This window comes from Tachypleus tridentatus, chromosome 10, assembly GCF_004210375.1.
Source record: "Tachypleus tridentatus isolate NWPU-2018 chromosome 10, ASM421037v1, whole genome shotgun sequence".
NCBI lineage: Eukaryota > Metazoa > Arthropoda > Merostomata > Xiphosura > Limulidae > Tachypleus > Tachypleus tridentatus.
The window spans coordinates 39,138,711-39,165,665 of record NC_134834.1 but is presented as its reverse complement, the minus strand read 5'-3'; the positions used below and the strand labels follow the sequence as shown (position 1 = coordinate 39,165,665).

At 30.7% G+C, this 26,955-nt stretch overlaps 1 protein-coding gene and 1 long non-coding RNA gene across 6 annotated transcripts in view; one reads left to right on the top strand and one right to left on the bottom strand.

Moving 5' to 3' along the window:
• LOC143229097 (protein phosphatase PP2A 55 kDa regulatory subunit-like) overlaps positions 1-26,955 on the bottom strand; it is a 96,605-nt gene that overhangs the window by 38,057 nt on the left and 31,593 nt on the right. For 2 of the 5 annotated variants that reach the window (XR_013015662.1, XM_076460922.1), the window contains exon 2: positions 12,227-12,292. Coding sequence is in view for 2 of the 5 variants with exons in the window: in XM_076460922.1 (XP_076317037.1) it covers positions 12,227-12,292 (66 nt within the window). In the remaining 3 variants the exon portion in view is untranslated. Of the gene's footprint in view, positions 1-12,226; positions 12,293-12,551; positions 12,709-26,955 lie in introns of those variants that run through there. The other 3 variants (XR_013015663.1, XM_076460923.1, XM_076460924.1) reach the window with 3 other exon arrangements.
• Positions 17,831-22,237, top strand: LOC143229099 (uncharacterized). Its single transcript, XR_013015664.1, has 3 exons — positions 17,831-18,156; positions 21,445-21,693; positions 21,848-22,237. It is a non-coding gene; the product is annotated as an uncharacterized LOC143229099 (long non-coding RNA).

The window sequence follows — 26,955 nt, the reverse complement described above, 5'->3', positions numbered from 1 at the left end:
GTGTTAAAACTCATGAAAATAATCAACTAATTAACAGTTTCTTATTATTGAAACAAAAGTAACTGACATATCACCATTACAGTTTCTCACAACATTTTTTTTTTAAACAGTTCAAATTTGCACCAACAAGGCCTTGTGATTATGGATGTTTTCTCATGATTGAATGATCTTAGGTTTAATTACTATTGCTACTAAACATGCTTGCCCTTTAAGCAATGGGGACATTGTATTTTCTTCTGAGCTATGGTAAAGCTGCTAAGGGTATCTGCCACCATTACTAATTTTAAACAGTTCACTAGAGTGAAATCAACTAGATAGCAGCATCCACCATCAACTCTTTGGTTACTTTGTGTTACATAAAATGTAAACTGTTTTTACATTGTACTATACTCAATCTATAATTTGCACAACTAAATTCATTAAAGTTAAATTAATTAAAAATTTATTTTTTCTACATCGTATATGTATATGTTTGTAACACTACACCACTTACTTTCCTGAACTTGTATTTTAGTGGCTGTTATGACAAACACTGGCATGTCTCAAACCTGGAATTCTGATCATGAAGCTAACTCTCATGGAACAGAATTAGTTATCAACACAATCATGCCAACCTTTTAATCTTGTAATAAATAACAAATGTAAATGTACTAATCTTTAATAATCAATAACAAAATCATAAATTAAATAGCATTAAAATTTGCAAACACCAATCATTTGAAAGTAAGAAAACAAACACTATGTATTAATTTGTTTCTACACTGTACTTTATATTGTATAAAATAATACAGGATCTCGTTTATTTGGACTAACTAGAACAAAGGGTGGTCCAAATAACCAAAAACTTGGATATTTTGGCACTATTAAAAAACTGTATCTTAGACACATATTTTAAAATATTTTCTGCTAGCTTTTTACCAAAGTCATCTTTTTTTTTAACTTGTTCACAATGTCCACTTCATCACTCAATGAAAGAACCATTCTTTTGTTTTTGGTAGACCTTTTCATTCCAACAAAAAGAAACTTTGAGTCACATAAAAATGAAAACATTTTTAATTTTTAATGAAACACAAAGCATGTTTGTACTTAATAAGGCTGACGTCCCAAAAACCAGGAACAAAACTAAAGTCCATACTATATCAAAAATACATTGACAAACACAACACCAACATTATTTATAAAATACAATGCAACAACTGCCACAACTTTTATATTGAAGAAGCAAGCAGAAAAATGAAAACCAGATTCAAATAACACAAAAACACACCACATATTTTTGAGAATTATAAAGCAAATAAGCAGAATATAATCATTGAAAAGACTGACATACTAAATATGGGGAAAAAATACAAACATGCACAATCAAAGAAGCCCTATTATACAACAACTTGAACCGAATTGAACCAATACAAAGGAACACATATCTACATAAATTAATAACCTAACATCTAACTGCAACTTCCCCTACAATCTCATATTAGTTTACTCTCTTGTCCCATAGACAATGATCAGTTGCAAACTCTTTGTTAACCTGAAGATGACCTTAGAAAGTTGAGATACTGTTGTGTGTTTTATTTTAATGAAAGTTCTGACATCCACACTAGCCATCTTTACAATACATTTTTACTTCAAGTGGGTTTTTCATCATTATGAACCTTTAATATCAATACATGTAAATGAAATTAATAGTATATGTTATGATTTAAAGTTTTATTTTATCCATGTTTTATGTCCTAAAAGAACACTTAAAACTACAGATATATTGTCACATGACTAAATTACATAAACTTTCTACTTTGGCCATCTGCATTTTCAAAAATAAAACTGTAGTTGAGTAGAGGTATTCTAAACCATGAGTTGCTCATTTCAAAGTACTATGAATGAATACAGTTGAAACAAACAAGTAAAATATTTTTTTCTACCACTAACAGATGATATGACCACCTTCAACAAATTTATTTGAACTTCATAACCTTCATCAAATGTTTAAATAGCATGTGTATAGAGATTAGAAAAAAAGTCATTTTTACACTATAATCTAACCACAGTTATTTTTGAAGTGGCATGCACTTGTCATCATGGATTATGTGAAATTCACTATAGTATGGTTGGCTGCTTGATGGACTATAACAGTTATTTCATACCTAAATATTGTAGTTAGAGATAGTTTCAATTGTATTTAGGTCTTACTATTATATTTTTGTTAGTTATGTATTAGCTGTGTATTAAATTGCATAATTAAAACATTTTTAATCATACTTTGCCTCAAGGCCTAGAATATTATAAGGTGAACCAGAATTTTGTCATAAGGTTGCACATCTTTCAAAAAACTGTAATATGCCTCAAGATGATTTTACTGACAATGAATGTAACCATAAAACAATATGATGTGAGAACTCTAACCTATCAGACATGATAGGGTTAATCATGTGGTATTTTCATGCATTTTAGTGTCACTGATAAAACCTTTCAAAAGTTGACTGAGGACAGCTATGTACAAATTCTATGCTGTTCAGTTTGTTATAATACAACGCAAAACGCAAACTAACGTGGCAGGGGTTTAGTTTAGAGAGAGAGAAATCAGAAAAATTCTCTCTCCAACTGGGCTGGTAAGGAACGCTGTAGTTCCTCTTCATGTCCTCTCGTGATAAATTGTTAGAATATCCATAGGTTTCTTCATTTACTTTTGTTCTAATATTTTTAAGGTGGAGCGGGGTATTTGTGAGTAAGAGACAAGACGGGAGAACTGGTCAAGATCAGCATAAGTGAAGCAAAGTGGGCCAGACCTTGGCCCGAGGACGGAGTACACTGGCAGCTGGCGAATGGATTTAAAATTTACTATACTATGGCTGGTTGAACTATGACTAAATAAACAGCCAGAGATTTGGCTGGGACCTACAGATCCGATGCCAGAGATTTTTGCTGGGGGGGGGGGGCGGGAGTACCCCGAGAAAACCCACTTTCACGGCCTGGGCGCCGAAAAATCTACCCAGACCGTGCCCAGAAATAGCTGGGAAGAAAATATTTTCATAGGTCTCTGCAGTTTGCTTGTTTTTTGAATTTCACGGAAAGCTACAAGAGGGCTATCTGTGCTAGCCGTTCCTAGTTTACCAGTGTAAGACTAGAGGGAAGGCAGCTAGTTATCACCACCCACCACCAATTCAAAATTGTATTTTATAATACAAAGTTCAAAGAAATGTACTTGCCTTATATACGGAGCAATTTGCATGGCATATTCAGTGGGCAGGAAGTGAAATATTGTGCATTCCAGCTAATTAATGTTCAAATAGGACTTGATAATTTGGGTTAACTAGAACCCTGCAGAAGCAGAAGAAACTGTGAAGTGGTGTGAATAATGAAACAAAGATATCAAAATCATCCACATCCTCACCTGCAACATTACAACTAAAGTATACCAACAGCCAGTGTCAAGAGTAGCTGTACAGGAATTAACAGAAGAAAAATACAGGAGTCACTTCCTCTTGAAAGGTAAATAAAACAAATCAATTATTCAACTCAAATAATCAAAATAGGACATCAAGTCACAAGAAGCAAAAGAATCCCATTGCAAACAACTATTATGCTGATTGCCTTGAATGAAAGAAAAGTGAAATAAAAGAAAATTGTCCAAAGAGAATAGATAATCATGGTCTAAACAATCATATAAAAGAGAAAGTAATGAAAGGATGAGTGGAGAAAGCATTAAATCATCAATCCAAACAGCCCAAGTGTTGAGGTGGGAGAAAAAAATTATCCCAATAAAAAATAATTAGTGAAATGTCCAAGGCAAAAATATCAAAGTAGTGTCCCTCAAAGATGAGAGTGAAAAAATACACACCATAAAAGAGAGATGTTACAGATGACCTGAGGTTTAAATAGACAGCATGTAAGACCCTTGAGAATCACATAAACACACAAACCCCCCCCCCAAAAAGAGAGAGAGAGATGAAACAGAACTGGCATAAAAAAAGGTGAACCAATCCAGACTGAGAAGGAATTCAGCTGGTCCATGGCATCTTACACAAGTGACCAATGATGTGGAAAGTATGTAGTGGTGTTAAATACAAATGTTTGAATTTAAGTATTGCACAAGTGTTAACTATAATTTTCTTTAGAAGTGACTTTTATTACAAGTTTTTTACCTAACTGTTCATGAATCATACATTGTGTAGTTCAATTGTTTTGTTATTACTAGAACCTTCCACGTTTTCTAGTTATATTTTCAATTGAGTATTAATGCATTATAATATCTTGCAGTGTTTGAAACATTCTAGGCCTCTGTAGGAGTATAAATGTGCATCAAAAATTTAGTTTGATAGATATATATAGATTGTGTAATTGTAAGTTTATCCATAAAGAACATATTGTGGTGATTTCTAAAGTGAAAGTATAACAGAGCGTATGGCAATAACAAAGTACAGAGAAATAATGTCTTGTCAAATTGTGCACTAAAGTAACTGAACCAGATTGTGTGAACCTTATTGAAAAGGGACTGTTACTTAAAGCTCAAGATAAAACTGTGATAACCAACAGCATAGCAAATATTTCTACATATGTTTGAAAAATTCATTTTAATACATTATTTTAAAACAAGTGGACTATGTGCTGTTTGCTTATTGTTGAAATTTATCTCCAACAAGTCAAACACCTACAGTAAAGAATTTGGCTCATACAAAAAGCCTGACAATGGCAAGCCAGTCAGGATCTAAAGTGGCAAACTGTGACAGGTAAATATAAACAGCCAGGAAGTATGCCTATATACACACAACTGTAACAGTGGAAAATGTTAAGGTCACAGACACAGGATATAACCATTGCTCTTACAAACCATAATTTTTTATAGCTATAAACTTAATTTGGTTAAGAAGCTATCAAATAGAAAATCAAACCCCACCTGTTACTTTCTCATTTTCGTTATTTGTTAATTATACATCACCTGTAACCAAGAGAAAGTTGAAGTTTTCATCTTTCAAATGACAGATAATTGTCAGTGTCACTCAAAGTACAAGCCTCATTTCCATGGAATAGTTATGGCTAGCTTTGATGAATTTGTAATGACTCTATCACACACTTAAAAAGTGAGAAAAATTTTAAGTTAGAGGAAATTGTCTATTTCTTGCATCTTTTTAGTTATGTTCTTTTGTGCATTATGTAATTCATTAATACATTACTAACATTAGTAGAAAAACGTAAGCTTAAGTGTCCTCAATTATCGACAGCAAGAGAAAGGTACCTTATTTCTTGTTTTTCACATTTATTCTTTATTTAACATTATAAACTAACTAAAATATAAAAATACACCCTTGTGTATTTAATTGAAACAAGACGGAAAATTATGATTTTTTTCAATTTTTTGCATTTTATTTCTGAGAATCCAAAAATTACTTACAAATTAAACATAATATGATCGCCTTTATTTTTCAGAAGATCATTAATCCACTTTGGCATCAAGCCCATGAATTGACTGCAATCTTTACTAATTTTTGGATTGCTGTACCACATCTCAATTATGGCCTCAATTAGCTTATCTTTCGTAGTACAATCTTTTCCCCGAAGTCTTTCTTTACAAATCGCCCAAAAATTTTCAACAGGATTTAAGTCTGGAGAGTTTCCAGGCCAGTCCAGCACCTTTATTCGCATTGTAGTCATAAAATTCTTCACAAGTTTCGATGTGTGGCATGGAGCCAGATCTTGCTGAAAAATGCCAGATCCATCTGGAAATCTCTTTTTCAATTCTGGAATGACTCTTGTCTGCAAAACTTCAATGTACTGTGGTCCTCGCATCATATCTTCTACGATATGCAAGCCTCCAACGTCGTAGTAGCTGAAAAAACCCCAAAACATCTTCTTCAAGGGATGTTTTACGAACTGATTTATGTGAGATTCTCGAAGTTTCTCACCTGGAGATCTGCAAACATGCAGACTTCTTTGACCCTGTACGAAGAAATGAGTCTCGTCACTGAATAACATCTTCCTCCATTGTTCTTGCATCCAGTTCTTGTATTTCAGACCCCATGGATACTGCTTTTTCTTCATTACGTTGGTAAGAAGTTGTTTTTTCACTGGTCTCCTTGCCCTTCTCACGCAATTTCAAATGACGTAATATTCCTCAAAATTTCATCGTATATCACAAAAACAGATCGACCATGCTGCAAAACACAGCTAATGACACCATCTGCATGAAAAATTGACTATTAAAGGAAATTAGCAGGTCCAACAAGCCTACACTGGCTGCCATGCTGAAAATATTGCAAAATGACCATTTGTTTCAATTAATTTGCAGAAGGGTGTATGGATCTATTAAGTTAGTTAACATTATATTAGGTAAAATTAGTAATAATAAAATATAATAAAAAGCTTTCATGAAGCACACAAACGAGCAGCTTGTAATAGCCCATAAGTAATGTCATTTAATAGTGTAGCATGATCTTTATGTGCCTTGTGTGACTTATAACTTATAATGGTGCAGACAACAGTTCATCATGGTTCAAAGAGCAATCAAAAGGGCATTAAAAATAAAGTTTACTTACAATTAGATATATACTCAAATAGATATATAGCTTAAAACTACTTATGATAAACAAATTTAGTTTCATGTTACAACATTATGTCATTCTATAAAGAAAGGAAGAATAACTTAGGTTTTCCTTTTGGTGCTTACAAGGTTGGTTAAATTGACCAACCTTGTGCAGAGTTAGAATAGAAATATAACAAATACATAGTTTTATAGAAAAAAAACATCTGAATTGTATTTAGAATGTTTTAGAGATGACAAAATGAATTTGAGACTTTTGAGGAGAATCGTATTTTTAATCTAAACATGAAAATCATTTTGCACATGGACTAGTAAAATATATTTTTTTAGCTTATTACACATACAAATACATAGATATATTTCAATACTTCTTTTGTGGTTACAAGGTAAGTTTACTTGACTGATCATGTTCTGAGGTAGGGTAGAAAAAATAACAGATAAAATGTAAAGTTTTACTGGAAAAAAGTTTGAAATTTATTCAGATTTTAAGGATTATGTGAAGGAAAGTTTTGAGGTGACAAAAAAGTACTTTTAATCTTAAGATGAAAATTACTTTGCACACAGAACTATTCAAAACAAATACTCAATATATTCATGAACAAATTTTTTATTTCATTAAGAATACTTCATAAAAATGATTTTTTGTATGTGAAAAGCTTATAATGTTAACTGAAAGACTGCCATATTTTGTAAACATAAACACACCATACTGAGAATTAAACGTATTAAACCTATAAATACTTCAAACAAGCACAGACAGGTCATGTGGCCAGTCAAATTGACTAAGACCATGTCATCAAGTTTGTTGATTTGCATTCAAAAAGTTACTGAACTATTTTATGAATTTATGTCAATAAGTATGGAATCAACTTGTAGGTTATAATTCAAACTTTAATATTATATATAAGTGTATTTCTTAATTTAAAAGTAAATATTAAAAGAACACACCTAAATATAAATTTTTAGTAACATGGTATGTTGAATGTAGCACTGTTTACAATTTGATGTTTGTGATTTCAAAATACTAAGATGATAGTTTCGTAGAAATTAAGAACTTGATTTACTAATAGTGACAAACTAGAATATAATATAAAACCTCGTATCTTTTCATTTTGCTGCGATATGGTTTGCACACTGAATCAAACACAGCCGCCCTGTTCACCTCTTTCCATTTTTTGAAAATGGTCCCTTATACACATATACTTCAATATATGATATGTTAATAACCAATCAACAGCTTGAAATGTCCTGCTAGTGGTTTTCTCAGCCAGTTTAATCTGTGAATTGTGGAAAGGCTACTTTATTCTTTCAAACCAAAATTTCAAGAAGGTAGGTTGTCTTTAGTCTGCTCAAAGTGTCATATTTTTTTAAACCTAATTACAGCTTGGTTTCTAATCTTAATAAAATTATACTGGATTTCTATGGTACCAGTATAATTATTTATTATTTTTGGTTATTCAACTATATATATAAATATTATGAAAAAAATTTTGCTTGATATCCTCCACGTTCAAAATTTTTAAAGGCTTAGCAACCTATGTCCAGCAACAACCAAGTTCAAAGGTAATAGTGAGAAGAGATAACAGTTTGCTTTACTTCTTGATTTATTGTTATATATTTGAAAAAAATGTAAATTTATTTCTAAATAGTAATAATCAATATATATATATATATATATATATATATATATATATATATATATAATGTATAATATCGGAAATGTGACTCTATATTACAAAATACTAGTCCACTAAAACACAGTAAGACAGGGAAGAGTAAAGGTCAGTTGTGTATTACTAGATAGAGATGTAACGAGTGCACATGCACCTCGTCAAAACAAGTTATGTAATGTTAGCCAGCATTTTGAAACTCAAGCAACTTAAACTGAACATTTGTATTTTCATATTATAATATATAATCATTCTAACACAAAAATGCATAATTTATATTTTCCTTTTTTTTATAATGGTTACAACGATGGTTAGGTGACAGACCTCATATAGTTAAGAGTACAGAAAAAATTAAAAAGTCTAACTGAAAACAAACATTTGAAATGTATTTAGGAGATTTTTTAGATTATACAAATAATATTTGAAATTTTTGGGATGACGAATATTTTTCTTAATCATAACACAAAATTACTTTGCACTCAGACTAATAACAAAACAGACTCAATATTTTCACAAATCTTTAGTGAAAATATTTCATTAAAAATCTGATTTTTTTATATAAAATACTTTTAATCTTTAATAAATATCTACCAACTTTTGTAAAAATACACATCCTTTATCAAAAGTTATGGTGCAAGTACTTAACATTTGCAAACATGTAAATGAACTTGTGTATATTATTATACCATGCCCATAGCAAAAGGGGTAATTACCCACAATAAACTAATTCACTACTCTCATATACACAACTAAAAGAAAAATTTAAGTCAAATCTCACATTTTTTCAGTTGCCAAAAAAATTACAGCAGCAGTAAAACATTTTGCTTTCACTATTTGGCAAATCTCCAATTTCAAAACAAAAACATGTTCATTACCTTTTTTGTTTCTCATATATGTAATAATCCCCCAATGCTCTATATACATTAAACTAATAACCAAATAATAAACATTTTACTACTACTGATAATAGAAACAATGTTTTTACTCGAAGTACATCACAATTACAATTAGAAATTACTGGATTGCCAGGTAACCAATCTATCTAACACACAAACACCTTTACTCTTAGAAACTCTCCTACAAAACCAAAAGATTCTTCTCAAACCACTATTCATACTATTTAACTATATAAAAAAAAATTCTTACTCTATTTGGACTTTTTCTGTAGCTGTTTTCAAATCTGCATTTCATTAGTAAATGATCAAAGCAACTAAAATTTTATACAAAAGCTGGCAAGAAAAAATGACCACAATGTTTGAAAATAAAAAAATAGCTCAGATTTTCAACAGGTCATGTGTTCTTAGCCAAAATTCTTGGGAAAAGAAGAAAAATGTTTTCAATTTAACAAATTTTTAAATGTAAAACTTCTCGGGGATGTGCACAAATGAGTATTTGAATGTTGTTTGAATCTCAGTTCATGAATTACACTAAATGTCACAAAATAACAATTTAAAATATTTAGTTAAAATTCTTGATAAAAAGTTAGAATATATAAAGAATTTATAGTGCAAAAATATTTAAAAAATATAAAAAACCTAAGGAAATTATTTTCAGATTTAATAATTTATGATTAACTTACCTTAAAGTTAAATTGTTGTGTGTGAAAATGTAGTATATACACAAAATATGGTGAAACCTGAAAGAAGCTGACGATACTATTAAGTGTTCACTAGATTCATAACAACAAATACTAATTGAAATAATAATGTATCTCAAAATGACTGGTATGGGTATTAACACTTTTTAAAATAGAGAACAATGATTCGACCTTCTTAGGTGATCTTCAGGTTAACACAGAGTTGGTAACTGACTGTTGCTGGGAGCATCTTAGAGACAAGTGTAAATAGATAAGGAAATTATAGTAGGCATTGCAGTATATGTTAGGTTATTAATTAGTATAGGTACATAGGTGTTCCTTAACACTGTTTTTAGTTGCTGTATAAGCAAAGCTTCTTTGATTTTGCATTTGGTTATGTTTGTTTCTCTATTTAGTATCTAGGTGTTTTCTATGGTTATGTTGTGTTTATTTGAATTACAGTGTTGAAATGTGTGAAGGTGTTTTTTTTTGTTCTTTGAATCTGATTTCCATTTTTCTGCTTGTTTCTCCAATATAGAAGTCATAACAGTTGTTGCATTGTAATTTATAAACAACATTGGTGTTGTGTTTGTCAGTGTAGTTTTTACATACTATGCTGTGTATGCTATGTACCCATTTGCACTCTCATCTCTAAGACAAGCCCAGCAACAGTCAGATGCAAACTCAATTTGTTTACCTGAAGATGCCCTAAGAGGGTCAAAATGTTTTTTTTCTATTTTAATAAAAGTTTTAACACCCATACCTGCCATCTTGAGATACAGTGTTCATTAGATTTCTCTGAAAGTTTCCATACAAGTACTGTATAACTACTGAACTGTTGATGAAACAAACATAGTTTTGTAACATATTTAAGGAACTTTTTAAATGGTATGGTACATAAAATCTTAATAACCTTAGAGAGAAACTCACAAATAAGAAAAAACACACAATAAAAGCAGCCTAGTATAGTAATAACCTAGCCTTAACACTTTGTTTTACAAGTTGAGCAGGAATCCATCTAGCTCCTAACTTCAAATGTAATTATACTATGATTATTTCAAAAAGTATGCATTGCTTTACAAAGTTCTGCAGGTTATTGGTAAACATTACAAAGCTATCAAATGCAAACTAACAGATTTTTAATTAAATATTTTCCTGTAAATTGTTTTCTTTCAGGAAAATCCAACATGCAAAGTAATTTTGGTTTTAAGATCAAAAATATTTTTTATGCATCAAAACATTTTCAAATTTCAAATGTGAAATCTTTATAACCTCCAGATAATTATCAAATAGTTTTTACAAAAACCCTTATATTTGTTATTTTCATTACAGTATCTCTGTACAGTTTGGATTGGTTTGAGTCACTTCACAACCTTCATAAAAAAATTGGGATATAAATATCAATTTTCTTTTTTTCTTTTTAGTGTGACTACAAACTATAACATGAATACAAATGTTTAGTCTAAAGAGCTGAAATGTCATTATATTGCACATTTATATATATATATATATATATATCACATTGACCCTTCCAAAGTGCCTGACTAACACATCAGAAGTTACAAAAACAAAGCACACATATACTTATGTCACAGTATCCAAAAATATAAAACTGACCTTTACAAAGTGACCTGTTTTGGCTATGTTTTAATGGACTAGTATTTTGTGAAAAACAGTCAGATTTCAGTTCTAATAACACATATAAATTTTAGCTATATATATATATATAAGTTCTTAAATTTATTTTTCTTAAAACATAGCATAATAAGCAAAGTAAAGCTTGCAATGATTTCTTCTAGTTACAACCTTTGTACTTGTTTGCTGCCTGTTGTAGGTTGCTAGGTCTTATAAAATATCACATGTGGAGGATTTAAAATGCTTTTGGTTCTTTCACATGTATATATAAAACCTAAATCATTTTAAATTTTAGAAGAATACAAACATGGTTAACATCAAGTCATCTTGCTGGACCATAATTGGTTAAGCAAGGAAGATATTTTTCTGATAAAGTGATTGTCTATGAAATAGTTAATCTTCAGGTGTGGTACCAGTAGAACTTAAAAGCTGCAAATGTGAAGGCACTTTAGAAGAATACGGATAAGAATTTTAATGTTGCAGATCAGGATTAGATACAGAAAAAAAAATAGTACCTGAGCCTTGGATCTTGTGGGTGCAGTAAATCTATAGGAATTTTAAGTGATGGTTTGATAAGTATTTGAATGATAATGTCTAACTTCGAGTTGTTGTTTTTTTCCTGTTTAATTTGAATGGGATGGCTCAGATGGAACAAACACCACCTTGATGTCCTAACGTTAACACACATTAGGTTGAGAAGTTGATTCGTTATAAAGATGGAAGATAAATAATAATGAAATGCTGACTTACTTTTAAATTTCTTTAATTCCTCTGTGAATTTTAAATTTACAATTAAAAAATTCCACTTACCTTCAGTTACATCGTCATCTGATGTCCCTTTGACCTGAGAAAAACACCACTGTATTTCTCCATTTCCTATAAAATATTTTTAAAAAAGGACTAATTATCTAGCTTAACTCACTTAAATTTAAATTTTATTAAAACCTTGTCACTGTGCCTTTACCTACCTACAAAAGTATACTATTGTATAAAGACTAAAAATAGAAATATAAGCCTATTAATACTAATAGCAACAGTAGTAATACTAATAGGATATGAAAAAAGCGTACTAAAAGTTGAATTAAATTTTACAGAATTACTCTACCGTTGCATAAAAAGGGTAACTCTCTTTTACCTGACATAATTGTTTAAAAATGTTTTCTGGTGAGCGGGAGATATATCTGATAAATGATTTTTAAAAATTAAAAGTATAATATTCAGAAACTGCATTCAATCCCATCCGCTCTAGACAAGAAATTTTCAAAATGGCGCATTCCCCCTATCCTAGCGTCATGCTGACGTCATTCAACGGAGAACTGTGGGAAATAAAAAGTGTATTGAAAGGGAGTGAATACTATTCCATGTGATTCAAAATGCTTTTTCTTTTACTTTTTATTATTTTACCTTATTATTTAGTTTATTTTTACTTGCAAATAACTAATTTCGTAAAGAAATATAGAATACCACTGCAATTTGAAAATAAGCACAGGTGAGAACTCAAGTTGCGTAACTTAAAACCTATGTCTCATTATCGTGGCAGCTATGTGTATAATAAATCACTAAAGTTTTCTTATTCTGTTTACATTCACTGCATGGTTGAGGCACTTGACTTGCAACCTGTTGGCCATGAGTTTGGATCCAGTGACCAAACATGTTACCCCTTTCTGTTTTCATTGTTAAAACAGTAGTACAAAACTTGGCGGTGAGTGGTGTTGACTATATGCATACCCTCTTGTCTGCCACTAAGTTAGGGGCAGTAACAGTCGAGATAATCCTCGACTTGCTTTTAGCGAAATTTGACCAAAAATGTATATATTCAATGTATCTACTATACGTAACACGTACTACTTTGATATATTTTGCATAAGTATCTTTTTTAGTTCGCCCACCATACAGGAAACAAAAGAGTTTTAAAGGGCTTCTGAATTAGCTGCACAGATGGCAATAAAAGTTAAATGTTCTTAAAAACTCTAAATGGTTGTTCAAATCAAGGTCGGGAAATATTTATGTAATTGTCATTTCCTGTGGATATTTAACTAGTAATTTGCCAGTATTTATTGTTTCAATGATTACGTCTTTTTTTCTCTTATTTTCTTATCATTACAGCAATTGCATATACTGTGCAGTTGTTGTTTCCATTAAATTTTCACTGATGATTAACTAATATTTAATGTTGGACCTGTTATGTTTTCATTACCTACTAGTGGCACAGCGATACATTTGCGGACTTACAACGACAGAAACCGGGTTTCGATACACGTGGTGGGCAGAGCACAGATAGCCCTTGTGTAGCTTTATGCTTAACTACAAAACCAACCATTTTTTACTACGTAATTATTATGACTATTGTTCAGTAGTGTATAGCGCCGAAGTTGACAAAGCATAGTTTGTTAATCGAAAGTTGGTGCGATATGTAGCATAGCTGATTTGATAAGTTTTGGTACTGAGCAAAACACTTCTTCAATAAAGGCGTGTAACACCCAAAGCGTACAATACACAGTTTTCTCACTGGAATAATGGTTAGTGTCTTTTCTTGAAAGTGTTCCTACAAGAACCTTGGGCTCTTCAGCAAGCTAACTTATGACTACAATATGCTTCTCTAAAGTTAATGAGTTAATCATATTTTCAACGACGTACATCCAAAAACGATCACAGAAGCTGACCTTTGGTTTGCATCACATCCCTCTGGATTCTACAAACCACATTATTAATTCTTTTGTCTACATTATAGGATCCTTTCCGACGCTTATTTAATTTTGATTTCTCTTGTGGTATAGACTGTACAGCATTCCATATCACCACAGTGAAATTTGACCTCGTCTGTGTACACATCATAAGGACTTTTCATCTCACTGAAGCCGTTCTTGGTTAATTTTGAGATCGAAGGTATTTCTTAAGCTCTTTGCAGACTCTGCTAAGACTGTGCTGAATGATTATACAGAGTTTAGAAGGTCCAATGGCAATTTGAGTTATTTTTCAAATATTTATAATGGTAGTGTTTTGTCTGTAGTTTAATGAACCTCTGATAAAATAACTTGTGATTGAAAAGAAGAAACTTCTTTATTCCACGTTTACTGATGTTTTTCAACATAAATGAGTAACTGAATTATGAGGTTAAAATTGCATGTACATCCCATTCCATCATAGGAAGAATGAAGGACCATTGCACAAGGCTTTTTTATCCCACGGATTTGGTACACCTTCACAAATGAAACTTATCAAAATTTTTATCTATGCTCTGAGTAAATTTACATATGCATCCTTAATCTTGAACAAATTCATTTATAATCTTTCTTGTTAGAGTTTCTTCTTTATGAATACAAATGGCATGTGTTTCAAGTCATTTCGACTACTGCTGTATGGTAGAGGACTAAGCATAAGCACCTCAGTAGCAACTATCTCAAATATCACTCTAAGAAAATGCTGTTGTAACTTTACATGTTATTTCTTCAAATGAATATTTTCGCACACAGCATAGTTCACCCATGTACACCAATAACAAACAAACAAACAAATGTCAGACCACATTAGTTTTTCTTCAGCATCGTTTCATCTTTTATTCTGTTCTGTTGCACTTCAGGTTGGTTGTATTTATTATCATATGTTTCTTTCTTTTCACAGTGTTTGCATTATTCGTTAATACAAGGTCTTCATGATAATGCTTGTTTGTTTTGAATTTCGCGCAAAGCTACATGAGAGCTATCTGCGCTAGCTGTCCCTAATTTAGCAGTGTAAGACTAGAGGGAAAGTAGCTAATCATCACCACCCACCGCCAACTCTTGAGCTACTCCTTTACCAACGAATAGTGGGATTGACTGTAACATTATAATACCCCTACGGCTGAAAGGGCGAGCACGTTTGGTGTGACGGGATTTCGAACCCACGACCTTCAGATTACGAGTCGAGCGCCTTAATCAACTGGCCACATCATGATAATGCACCAGTATTTCCATGGTTTAGTCAAAAGCAAAGATGTTAATGTTGTTCTCCTTAAGTTTTAAGAGCCCCCTTACTATCCGGCCTTTCAGATTGCAGAAATTTATCAGCTACATTAATGTTGCAGAAGTGTAAACCTTTGTCCACATGAACAATTATGGAAATGATTCTAGGCACAAATCATATGGAATCCCCTTCGAGATTGTAAGTTTCTTCCTTTCTGCAGCATTCACTGGCTTGCTATCGCAGGCAACCCCATATTTTTGCAGTGTTGTATTTTTGATAATACTGCTTCCACTGTATAATCATTGACATCTGTTCCTACTGCTAGTAGTCTAAATTAGTTTATGTTAATACAGGATTAATACGTGGTTATTTCTTTAATTTTTAATGATTTGTCACAATCAACATTCCAACAAAAGTTGTTTAGATTTTAAAGGACGAGCTGTGTAAGAGAATGATTTTACAAAGTAATGAATGATAGTGAGATTACAGGGCAAGTAATACTCTTATTTCACATAAGGCGTATAATACTGGCCAACTGTGAATAGATTCACTCTTATTTAGGTTTGTAGACACTCATTTTTATAGAGTATGTGTCCCAGGATCATATATGTGAACAGAACATTTCTTGGGATTCAGCTTAAGCTTTTCTGTCCTCAACTGATACAGTATTTTCTTTAATTCACCATAAGCATCACCAAAGGTCTTTCCTTTGGTGATTATGTCATCCAAGTAGTTTGGTAAAACATTCCAGGGTTGACAAGAGACGACACGTTCCTTCATTAGTTGTTGAAATGTAACAAGCGTATTAGGTAACCAAAATGGTTTCAACAAATTTCTTCAATCTATTTCTTGTTTGTATCTGTACTTCTTCCTTAAATTCAATTCGGCAGTATCTACTCTCTAGATTCAACGTTGAAAACCACACTAATTTGGATATTTTATCCACTTAGGCATCCTTCTCTTTCTGATGTCATTATTCTTTTGGTGTTCCTACAGAATCTAGTGGCTTAAGTACAATAAGTGATGTCCAAAGACTAGTACGTGGTTCTATTATTCCTTATTCTTTCACAAGCCAATGGTGAGTTTATGGATTTACAACGCTGAAATTAGGGGTTCGATTCCCCTCTTTGGACTCAGAAGATAGCTCAATGTGGCTTTGCTATAAGAAAATACCAACACAATTTCACAAGTTATATTTCTTCTAGAATCTCAATTGTTTTGCAACTGGGAGTTGTCCGGCCATATTTCTGCATGAATTTTATCCGTGACATCCACTCTTCTTCAATGTAAATTGTCAAAACATCATATGGTGTAGCGAAGCTCCCAACATAGATGGTGGCCTCCAGCCTTCCTCTTGTTAAAACGTCATGGCCATCTGTTATGTGCATCAATTTCATCTTCTTTTATCTTTGGAGACAATTTCTATCCTTTAATTCGGATCGAACAATTGTAGTCCTAGCTATAGTACTGATCAACATGTTGCAAGGTTTCTCATCAATAAATCCATTAATTCATGAATTAGTTTCTAAACAAATGAACTCTTTATCTAAACTACGACAGATGGAATGGTCTAAATTATTTAAAAAGACAGACTGAAACTTAAAAATATTCTATAGATTATTTTGCTTCTGTAAATAACATTTTATTTTTATATACGATACTTGCGTGAATTTGTAACTTTTAGATAAGAAAATATTTCATTGTGATATCTTTCAAAAGTTTTCAAACGCTTATCTTTGATGTAGGTTTTAATTAGTGATTCTAAATTTTTCCTACATTTTTTTTATTTTTTAAAACTAGAGATTATATTATGAATCGAAAAATATTACTTTTCCTGTCATACTAAAATATTATAACTCAAATAAAGCAAAAATGATTAAGATAACTGTCCTGGCATGGCCAAGCGTGTTAAGGAGTTCGACTGGTAATCTGAGGATGGCAGGTTCGAATCCCAATCGCACCAAATATGCTCGCCCTTTTAGCCGTGGGGGCGTTATAAAGTTTCAGTCAATCCTAATATTCGTTGGTAAAAGAGTAGCCCAAGAGTTGGCTGTGGGTGGTGATGACTAGCTGCTAAATTAGGGACGGCTAGCGCAGATAGCCCCCGAGTAGCTTTGCGCGAAATTCAAACAAACATTAAGATAACTTTATAAACATTTGATCGTAACAGAAGTCTTTTCATCGTAGTGACGTACATTAAAACTAAGCAGTTCTTATCATATTGTTACGATATCCACGCAAATCTCCGCTGATTTAAAGAAGATTTATTTATATTGCTAACTACTATTTAAAGAGCATATAAAGAACTTTAATAAAAAGTTGTTTCGAAGTTGAGATATAGGCAATTACATCACACCATGATAACTGAAGTTGAGAAACTGTGATAGATTAAAGATTGGTTAAATTCAATTTTATCAGGAAGTCAAATTAGTGTTATTAGTGTGCTTATAAATATTCAAGAAATTCATAGACAACAGTTCTTTCGTTTGAAACAGTCTGAAATAAACAAAAAATCGATCGTGGCCACTAATTGTTTATTTTTATGCATAAAATTAAATAAATAAAACATTTTTTACGTAATGTATGGTAAAACGGTTGCAAATTTACTTTCTATAACTGTGTTCCAAGGTACATTTTTAATGGTATAATTTGCCAACTATAGGGTGTAAAATTCCAGAAAAGTTCAAAGCTGGTCACGTAAATATTTTGTAGGAAAGTCAAACAGATTACGATTATGACGCTCTGTGAGGTATCGTTCGGTTATTTAGAAAGTGAAGCGAAAGACAGTCACGAAGATAGTAAGTACTTATTTCAATATAGTGAATCACTCAGTGTCTTAGTTATAGCAATTACTTTGAACAAGTAAGTTTTTTATGTTTATGTAATTTATAACGTAGACCTACAAGAAGTTTACAGTGTTTTTGTAGAAGTGTCAAAGGAAGAAACAAATTAAACTATTATTGATATGTAGACTATACACTGAATTTTTAACTATATAAAAGAACCTGTCAACGAAAGAACTTTGCAACAATAATTTGTTTAATTCAGTGTTAAAATTGCCCTTGAGGTGGGGTGCATGATAAAAATGTAGTCAACTTTGTTTAATCTAATTCATATATCCACATCTTTTATAACATCTATGAATTAATAATGTTCTAATGAACCTATCATTTCATGTGGAGCCTCTGAATGAGATACTTTGACAAGCCTTTTTCACATATTCTACAGCACATTCAGTTAATGTCTCTTCTTCCAATCTTGCCCTGACCTAGACTTTACTTTGAAAACTTCCTTGTGGTATGCTGCCCCAAATCTGTTTGATAAAGTGCCACCAACAGTTCTTTGACTCTGAGATGGAAGACTGCTTTGTTAACAAGGCTAGTAGAAAAATGAAGGGCTTGTTCACTACTCCATCTATTCACTATAGAAAATATTTAGAAAAGAGTCTGATATGCTTCCCATGGTACTTCTACATCACAATCTGTTAATTACTTGCAGGTGGCACAGCAGTAGTGGTAACAGGTGTAGACCAAATGGGCCATCCCATTTTATATTTCATAGTTAATGGTGTTTGATGCTACAATTTTTAAGCAGATGCAAATGGAAGGGTAGTTAGCGTAATTACTAAATTTGCCTATTCATTTTCCAGATGTTTTATCCTAGTGTCAATGTTCTTTTATCCTTACTTTTGTAATTCATAAATATCCTTTTGTTGTCCTTCAAATTTGTTATTACAATCTCTCTATACTTTTTAGATATCTTTTTTACTTTTTAATTCTGTTACAATATTTTTGCACTTCATTGGTGTATTTCTAAACTGTTTCAGTTTTGCTGCTATGAACCTTATGCACATTTCTGATAGCGATTTCAACTTTGTTTTCAAACATATTTATTTTCAATTGTTTTCCAAGTCTTGCATCCCATTTTTGTAATTTTTTTACTTCAATTCCTCTCCTTTAGCTCTTTATCTTCTTTTGATTTTCTAAAAGTTTCCTTTAATTTCCTGTCTCTTTCTTCTATAAATCTTCTTTTAATGTCCCATTTTTCTCTCCTTGTTCTTCTTTCCACTGTTTCATCTGGTTATGGTGATAAGAGATAACAATGTTGACTTTTTACATTATTGCACTGAAAAATTCAGTTACGTCTTAACAAATGTAACTGAAGATGGGAAGGAATATGATTTTAAACTAATAAATTTGTTGTTATCTAATGGATATTTGTGAACAAGCATTAAGTGTTTTGCCAATATTCTTTACATGTTTTCCAGTTTGATCACAACAAATTGCCATATGCAATGATTCTTACATAACCTGTTATCGTCATATTCTACTCATTATTTCAATGTTCTTGTTAATGGGTTCTGTTAAATATATATTTAATTCAGTTTGGCATGTTAAACCAAGTTAACTGTATAACCTTTTTTCAACTACAACTATAGACCTTCTGATATTTTATGCAATTTGTTTTTTTAAGTCTTTACTTCAAGAAAAAAATTTACAATTTCTTTCCAAATGCTAATGGTCAGCATCTCTCATCAGTGGATGTGAAGGTATTCAAACAAAGCTAACTGTACCCAAAATATATTTACTCGTTTAAAATTGAAATATGATAAAAATTGATAAACATATATATACTGAATTAGAAAGTTTTACAGAGAAAATAATTTCAGTTTTAATCAATCAGTCTCAGGTAATCCAGAACTGACAAATACAACTCAAAGTTACTCCAAGTTGCTTCATTTGGTCTTAGACTAAAGTACCTAATCTGTGATTTTTCAAATTTTATTTTCAGTTGATCCCAAAGAAGCAAATATGGCTTAAGTTTTCAACTGGATTTCAATAGTTTTCAATTAATATATTTAAGTTACTACTTTCAAATCTACTTTTGTTAATTTTATATTAATGTCTATATAACTTTGAAAATTTTTGGATTTCATTGGTTAGTCCTGAATTAGTGTACAGCACATAAAGCTTTTCCAGATAACTATTGGATATGTCTTTAACTAACGTGTATAATTTGGAACTTCAATATATTTTTCTTGGTTGATCTTCTCTGAACTAACGTATATTTCCTACACACTTTTGGTTATTCTTTTATTAAGATCCATAATTTGGGATTTTTTAACTTTTCTCACAATTTCCCCTCAGTGGCACAGTGGACTTATAATATTACAAACTGGGTTTTGATACCTGTGGTAGGCAGAGCACAGATAGCCCATTGTATAGCTTTGTGCTTAATTCTAATCAAACCAAAACCTTTCTCGGATAATCCTGAATAAACTGTACTATTAAATTACCCATGAAGACTTTAAGCCAATCTTACATCTTTCCAAAGCTCTTGTTATTTCCCTATGGGAAAGCAAAATTGATTTTTTTCCCCTAAACCTTAACCACTTGTACATAATTTGAATTTACATGTTATTGCCACTTTTTAAGTAAGTTCCTTCAGTCAAATCTTGAAAGCTTGAATGAAAATTACAATTTGTTTTGTAAAACCTCATGAGAGAAGTTCTAAAATTATGAAAATGAAAAATACATATGTACCATTGAGAAGTATTATACAGATATTGTGAATCATCCAAGTTCTCTACATTTATTAAACTATATGACTTGCAACTTATCATTACAAAAACTCCTTATGAATATGTTCATTAACATTGCAGAGTGCACAAAAACACATTCTTCAAAATTGTTTGGTAGAATTTCTTCAGATATTATAAATAAAAGTGATCAGTGAAAAATAATATAAACACCTTGATAAAAATTTTAACAAGCAAGTAAACATCTATCCACAAATTATTTATTAAAAATATTCTATTAACACGCAGTAACATTCACTTTTTCAGAAGTACAGACCACTAATGGTTACACTAGCAGATAGCCCTTGTGTAGCTTTATGTGAAATTCAAAAAACAAATGTCGGACCAAATTAGTTTTTCTTCAGCATTGCTTCATCTTTTATTCTGTTCTGTTGCACTTCAGGTTGGTTGTACTTATTATCTTATGTTTCTTTCTTTTCACAGTGTTTGCATTATTCGTTAATATAAGGTCTTCATGATAATGCTTGTTTGTTTGTTTTGAATTTAGCACAAAGCTACACCAAGATTATCTGCACTACCCATCTCTAAGTTAGCAGTGTAAAACTACAGAGAAGACAGCTAGTCACAACCATCACCAACTGCTGGGCTACTTTTTTACCAATGAATAGTGGGATTGACAATACTATTATAATACCCCCACAGCTGAAAGAGTACACATGTTTGTTAGAATGGTGATTTGAGCCCATGATCCTCAAATTGCAAGTCAAGTGCCCTAACCATCTTATGCCTGTAAAAGGTAAGTTGTAAACATGTTGTACAGTAATAGTTTATATTAATCTCAATGTTAAATCAGTATCCTATGGCCATATTTCACAATTAAATTCATTATTCATGTAGTTGTAAAAGTAAAGTTATTAATCAATGAATGTGTATTTACTATTTCCCATCAGATTACTCCATTCCAGTATCCCCTCCCACTTCCAGTGGTTTTCTATCAAACTTCTTGACAGTTTATGAAGCTAAAATTCATGGTTCAAACGTACTGACAGAAATAGTGCAAATATCCCATTATATAGTTTTGCACTTAACAATAAATAAACAATTTGGTAAAATTTGTTTTTGCTGTAAAAGAAGTGTCCACATCTTCTTGCAAAAAAAATCAATTAAGGTTAAAAAGGCAAACAAAATATACATAGAAATTTAAATGAATTTTAATAAACAATATGCATTATATTGTACACCCTTATGATAAAATATTATTGATGATTTTAACCTTTGACAAGAGTTTTAAAAGCTTAGTCAAAATGTATAAGTATTTTTAATAAAAAATTATACCTTCATGAATGTGTCCTTCATCGTAAAATTAATTGTTTTTGTCACACAATTAATAAACAACAGGGTCAGACATTTGACAAAGTAAGATTATTTCATTGAGAACCAAATGTTTTTTATCAAGAGCATTTGAACAAAAAATATATACAAGTCAAAATTATAATGAAAGACAACTTACAAGAGATGATGAAATCCACATAAAAATGTTATTTTTGTGAAATACTAGAAAAAGGACAGGCATTCTCCAAATATGTTATTCCTATAATTTTTAATTATATAATTAATTTCTAGCAGTAAAAATAGAAAGGAGGCTGCTAGATATCACTCCCACCACCAATGTTTGGTCTACTTTGTTATTAGGGAGTAGTTGGTTCGACTGTGACATTATAACAACCCTACCCTGAAAGGTTGAACATGTTTGGTGAAATGGAGAATCGAACCCGCAGCTTGCGAGTCGAGCAGCACCCTAACGGACAGAACTGAAAATATAATTATAGAGTAAGTCAAGGATAATATCATATTACATAACAAACAACTGTGACTGTGTATATCAAAAACAATGTAAAATGTGTTTGCAACCCAATGGATGACACTATGATATAATATTATCTATGTTTTATCCTCCTAGATGAGAATTTTTAAGCAGTCAAAAATTTCAAAGCATTTTATAAGAAAAGTTATACCTTCTTGCATTTGCCCTTCACCATAGAATCACAGTTAATAAATGGTAGGATCAGACATTTGACCATCTAGGAATATTTCTTCGAGAACTAGTTTCTTCACATGGTTCACTATATAAAGCTTTCTCAAAAAGATTTAACATAAAATACAGAAGTATAAATTATAATAAAAAAAACAACTTACAAGAGATGACAAATATAAACAAAAAATGTTGTTTTCATGAAAACTAGAAGGACAAACAGTCTTTATACACATTGTTAGTATAATTATTTTTTATTAAGCGTTTATTTAGATGTAATTGTGAATAAAATCTTATAAGGAATAGTCAGATAGTATTACATAAACTATGGTATTCCGTCTTTCCAGTCATACTCTGGTTGTTGGTTTATATAATGGGTTGTGTAGTTTTTGTAAGTATTATCTCAATATTTTGTGAAGCACTGATAAAAGAAAGAAAGCTAATACATTTATGTTAACTTTCACATTGAAAAATACACTCACTTAAAAATAGGTAACACAAACATTAGAATCTGGACTTGAGGTAATCAGTTTTAATTCTCTGCATCTGTGTAGTATTCACTGCAACTTAGGGTAATTCTAATATTACTATTAGTGTTATAAACTACCAAACCTTGAGCCAAGGCATCCAAATTTGTATAGTTACCTGTTATAAACCTAATAGTAGCACACTACTTTAGTCTATAATTTTAAATGTTATACATACATATAATTAAATGTAAATTCATGAGAGAGAAGAAAAAAAATCTTAGCCACGATACAAACATCCAACACCAGGGCACAAACTATAAAATGGGTAGTCACGTAAAATGCCATGGGTTTTAGAGGTACTGGTAAAAGTGAAAACTAATTATGTTGGGGTGCACCATCTATCCAGTTTAACCTCAACTCCACCAACCCCAATCTATTAAAAACAAACTGAGCAGATGTGGGTGATTCAGCCCACAATGTTCCATATCTTTACTACTTTTCATTGTCTGCAATTATATGTGAGAGGGTGGTTGCTCACAAGAAAAATAAATAAAATTAATAAATAAAAACAGAAAAGCAGCAAGAAATAATAGAATGCATTACACAATGGGAGAGACAGCAAAACTTTCCTTGAAGTTAGCATTCCAACCCCCAATGTGATGTTTGGACATAAATACCAAGATATTAAGGTATTACTCTACCAAGCCCAACCAATATTATCAGTACAACTTTCATGCTACTATCTGGATCTTCAATGATTCTAAAGAGATCTACACAGTAGCAGGTCTCACATAGAGAAAGTGATGGAACTACCACTGCATTAACATATTTATATAAAATATTAAATGTACAATAAGCAATTCCAATTATTTCCTGTACAATAAATTTCAAAAATTATTTTTATTGTGCATATTATAATATTTAAATCTTTATTTTCAAATCTGTATAAATACCTTTTATATTAAATTATTTAAGATATTTAATTATAACTTTATCCTTGAACTCATTAAAAATTATTTTATGTTCTAAAATATTAATATTTCATTAAGAACTATACATTGTTACAAAGTTTACAATATCTACAAGTTGTGTGTGAATAATGCTCTGTATGGCAATCAGTTGTATATTTCTCTTTGGGGAGAGGAGTATAAAAAGTTTAATTATAAAATCTTTTTTTTTGTCATAATTATTAATATTACAATATTATTAATTACCTGAATGTTTAAATATACATAATGTGCTACAATATTTGATATGAAAGTGTTCTCAATCAGTAGAATTGATAGATAAAAGTTACCTGCATAATTACTTATTCCTGCATTATCAACACTGAACAGATCATCAGTATGTATATATGTTAAGGAGAATAATTCTGGATTTGAAAAAATATTTATGAATTTATTTTCATAATAACAAAGATATCAATTAGCAATACAAGTCAAATAATTAGCACCCATCAGTATACCTATTATTTGTTTACAAATTTACTTATCAAAATACATATTATATCCACAAAAACTAAAAATGCTTTAAATCTTATTAGCAGTAAAAGCTTGTTTTTTCTATTTCTATGGGTAAATCTATAAAATTGTCTATTAACAAATTTAACATTATTACCAAATCATTAAGTGGTATCGATGTAAACAACATAGTAAAATCATATGTTTAAAATGTATCTGCTTATAGTTTTATTTAAATTTTCTAAGCTTTTTAAAATAGTTTCATCCTTTTTAATCATCCAAAAATCTTGTTTATTACTTGTATTTTGTTGTAATTTAACAAAAATTACCCTTCACGCTAAACATGCTCGCCCTTTCTGCCGTGAGAGCATTATAATGTGACGGTCAATCTCACTATTTGTTGGTAAAAGAGTAGCCCAAGAGTTGGCAGTGGGTAGTGATGACTAGCTGCCTTCCCTCTAGTCTTACACTGCTAAATTAGGGACGGCTAGCACAGATAGCCCTCGAGTAGCTTTGTGCGAAATTCAAAAATAAACAAACAAAAATTACCAATTCAGTAATTTACTTAATAAAGCTGCAGCTTGCTTCAGTATAGTATTCACTGAACTAGAAGTAAAATAAAATTTTGTAACAAATTATATAATTTAGGTATCTTGTATAAATATAGTAATTCTATATATATGTATTTATTTTAAAATCAAATATTTTAATATCTTTCAACAAGTTGTTAATACCTTATTTGGACTTATTTTGCAATTTAAAAGTTTGTATAGTATCCATTTCATTGGTTATAATTTGGGCATAAAAGTACTTACAAATAAAGCCAAACTCACAGTTGGCCTTACCAACAGATACAATAATACATTTCTCTCGTATTTTATAGATGTTAGATTTAAATTGAAAAAAATGTTAAATCTATTGGATATTCAGTTAAATTAATAAGTTTATTTTTCTTTATTTCTATTAATAATGTAATATCTCCTTTCTAAAAAAACAATTTTAGAGGATAATGTGTGACAATCAAGTTTAAAAATACAATTATCTTCATTCTTCTTTATTAAAAGTAGAATATCTACCTTCTTACATTTTATAGCTATTCTGTATTTAGCACCTTTTTCTATAATTTTCTTTAAATACTTGTCTTTAATTATAGCCAAATTTCCAGTAATAATGTTTATGAAAAGAATCTGTTAAAGAATGTGAATTCCACTCAAATTATTCACATTATCAATACATAAGTTATTTGAAATGTTTTTATAATTATGTATAACCTGTCCTATTTGTATTTTGCATTTAAAACTTATAATTGGTTTTAAATATTTTTGTATTACAGAATCATGTAAAATTTTTAAAATTTGTAAATCATCAACAATTTTATGTTTTAAAATTTATCACTACATGTTATGATTTTATTATTGGCAACTCTTTAATTTACCTTAATTTACCTAAGTTTTATAGTCTTAGAAATTAAGGATTTAGTATGACTATTTTGAAAAATAAGTGTCATTACCATTTTTTGAAAATAGTTTTAAATCACCATTCATTAGTTTTAAGCTATTAAAGTGAGAAGACAAGACATACTAATTTGAAATAACTGGGGATATATTTATTTTCTTGACACAAATACTAGCAAAAAAATAAATTCAAATATAAAACACTTCTTGCATGCCTGCTAAATTAAAGTAAGTAAAAATAGAATTTGCCATTACTTGGAAATTTACTGTCAATAGAAAAACTCAATTTCATAGAATGAGGATTTTAGATTAGGTATGAGACAAAAAAAAGTACAGATCAAATTTGTATTTAATAATAAGCTTTACTCATAAAATTATTATTTCTTTAGTGGATAAGAAATCTGATCATTCAGAACACCCAGATTATGTACCTAGTGTTTAATTATAACAAAACCTCAATAACAACACTGAGAAAAAGAAAATCAGTAAACAGATTTGAAAGTGTATAGAAGAAGAGCCAAAGTAAAAGAGAAATTATAGAACTCTGAAGCAGAAGCAACTGCTAGCTTGATACTTTATCAGCCCTTACATCAACTAAAAATATTGAAGGTACTTCCTTTGTTCTTAAGAGTTATCAACTAT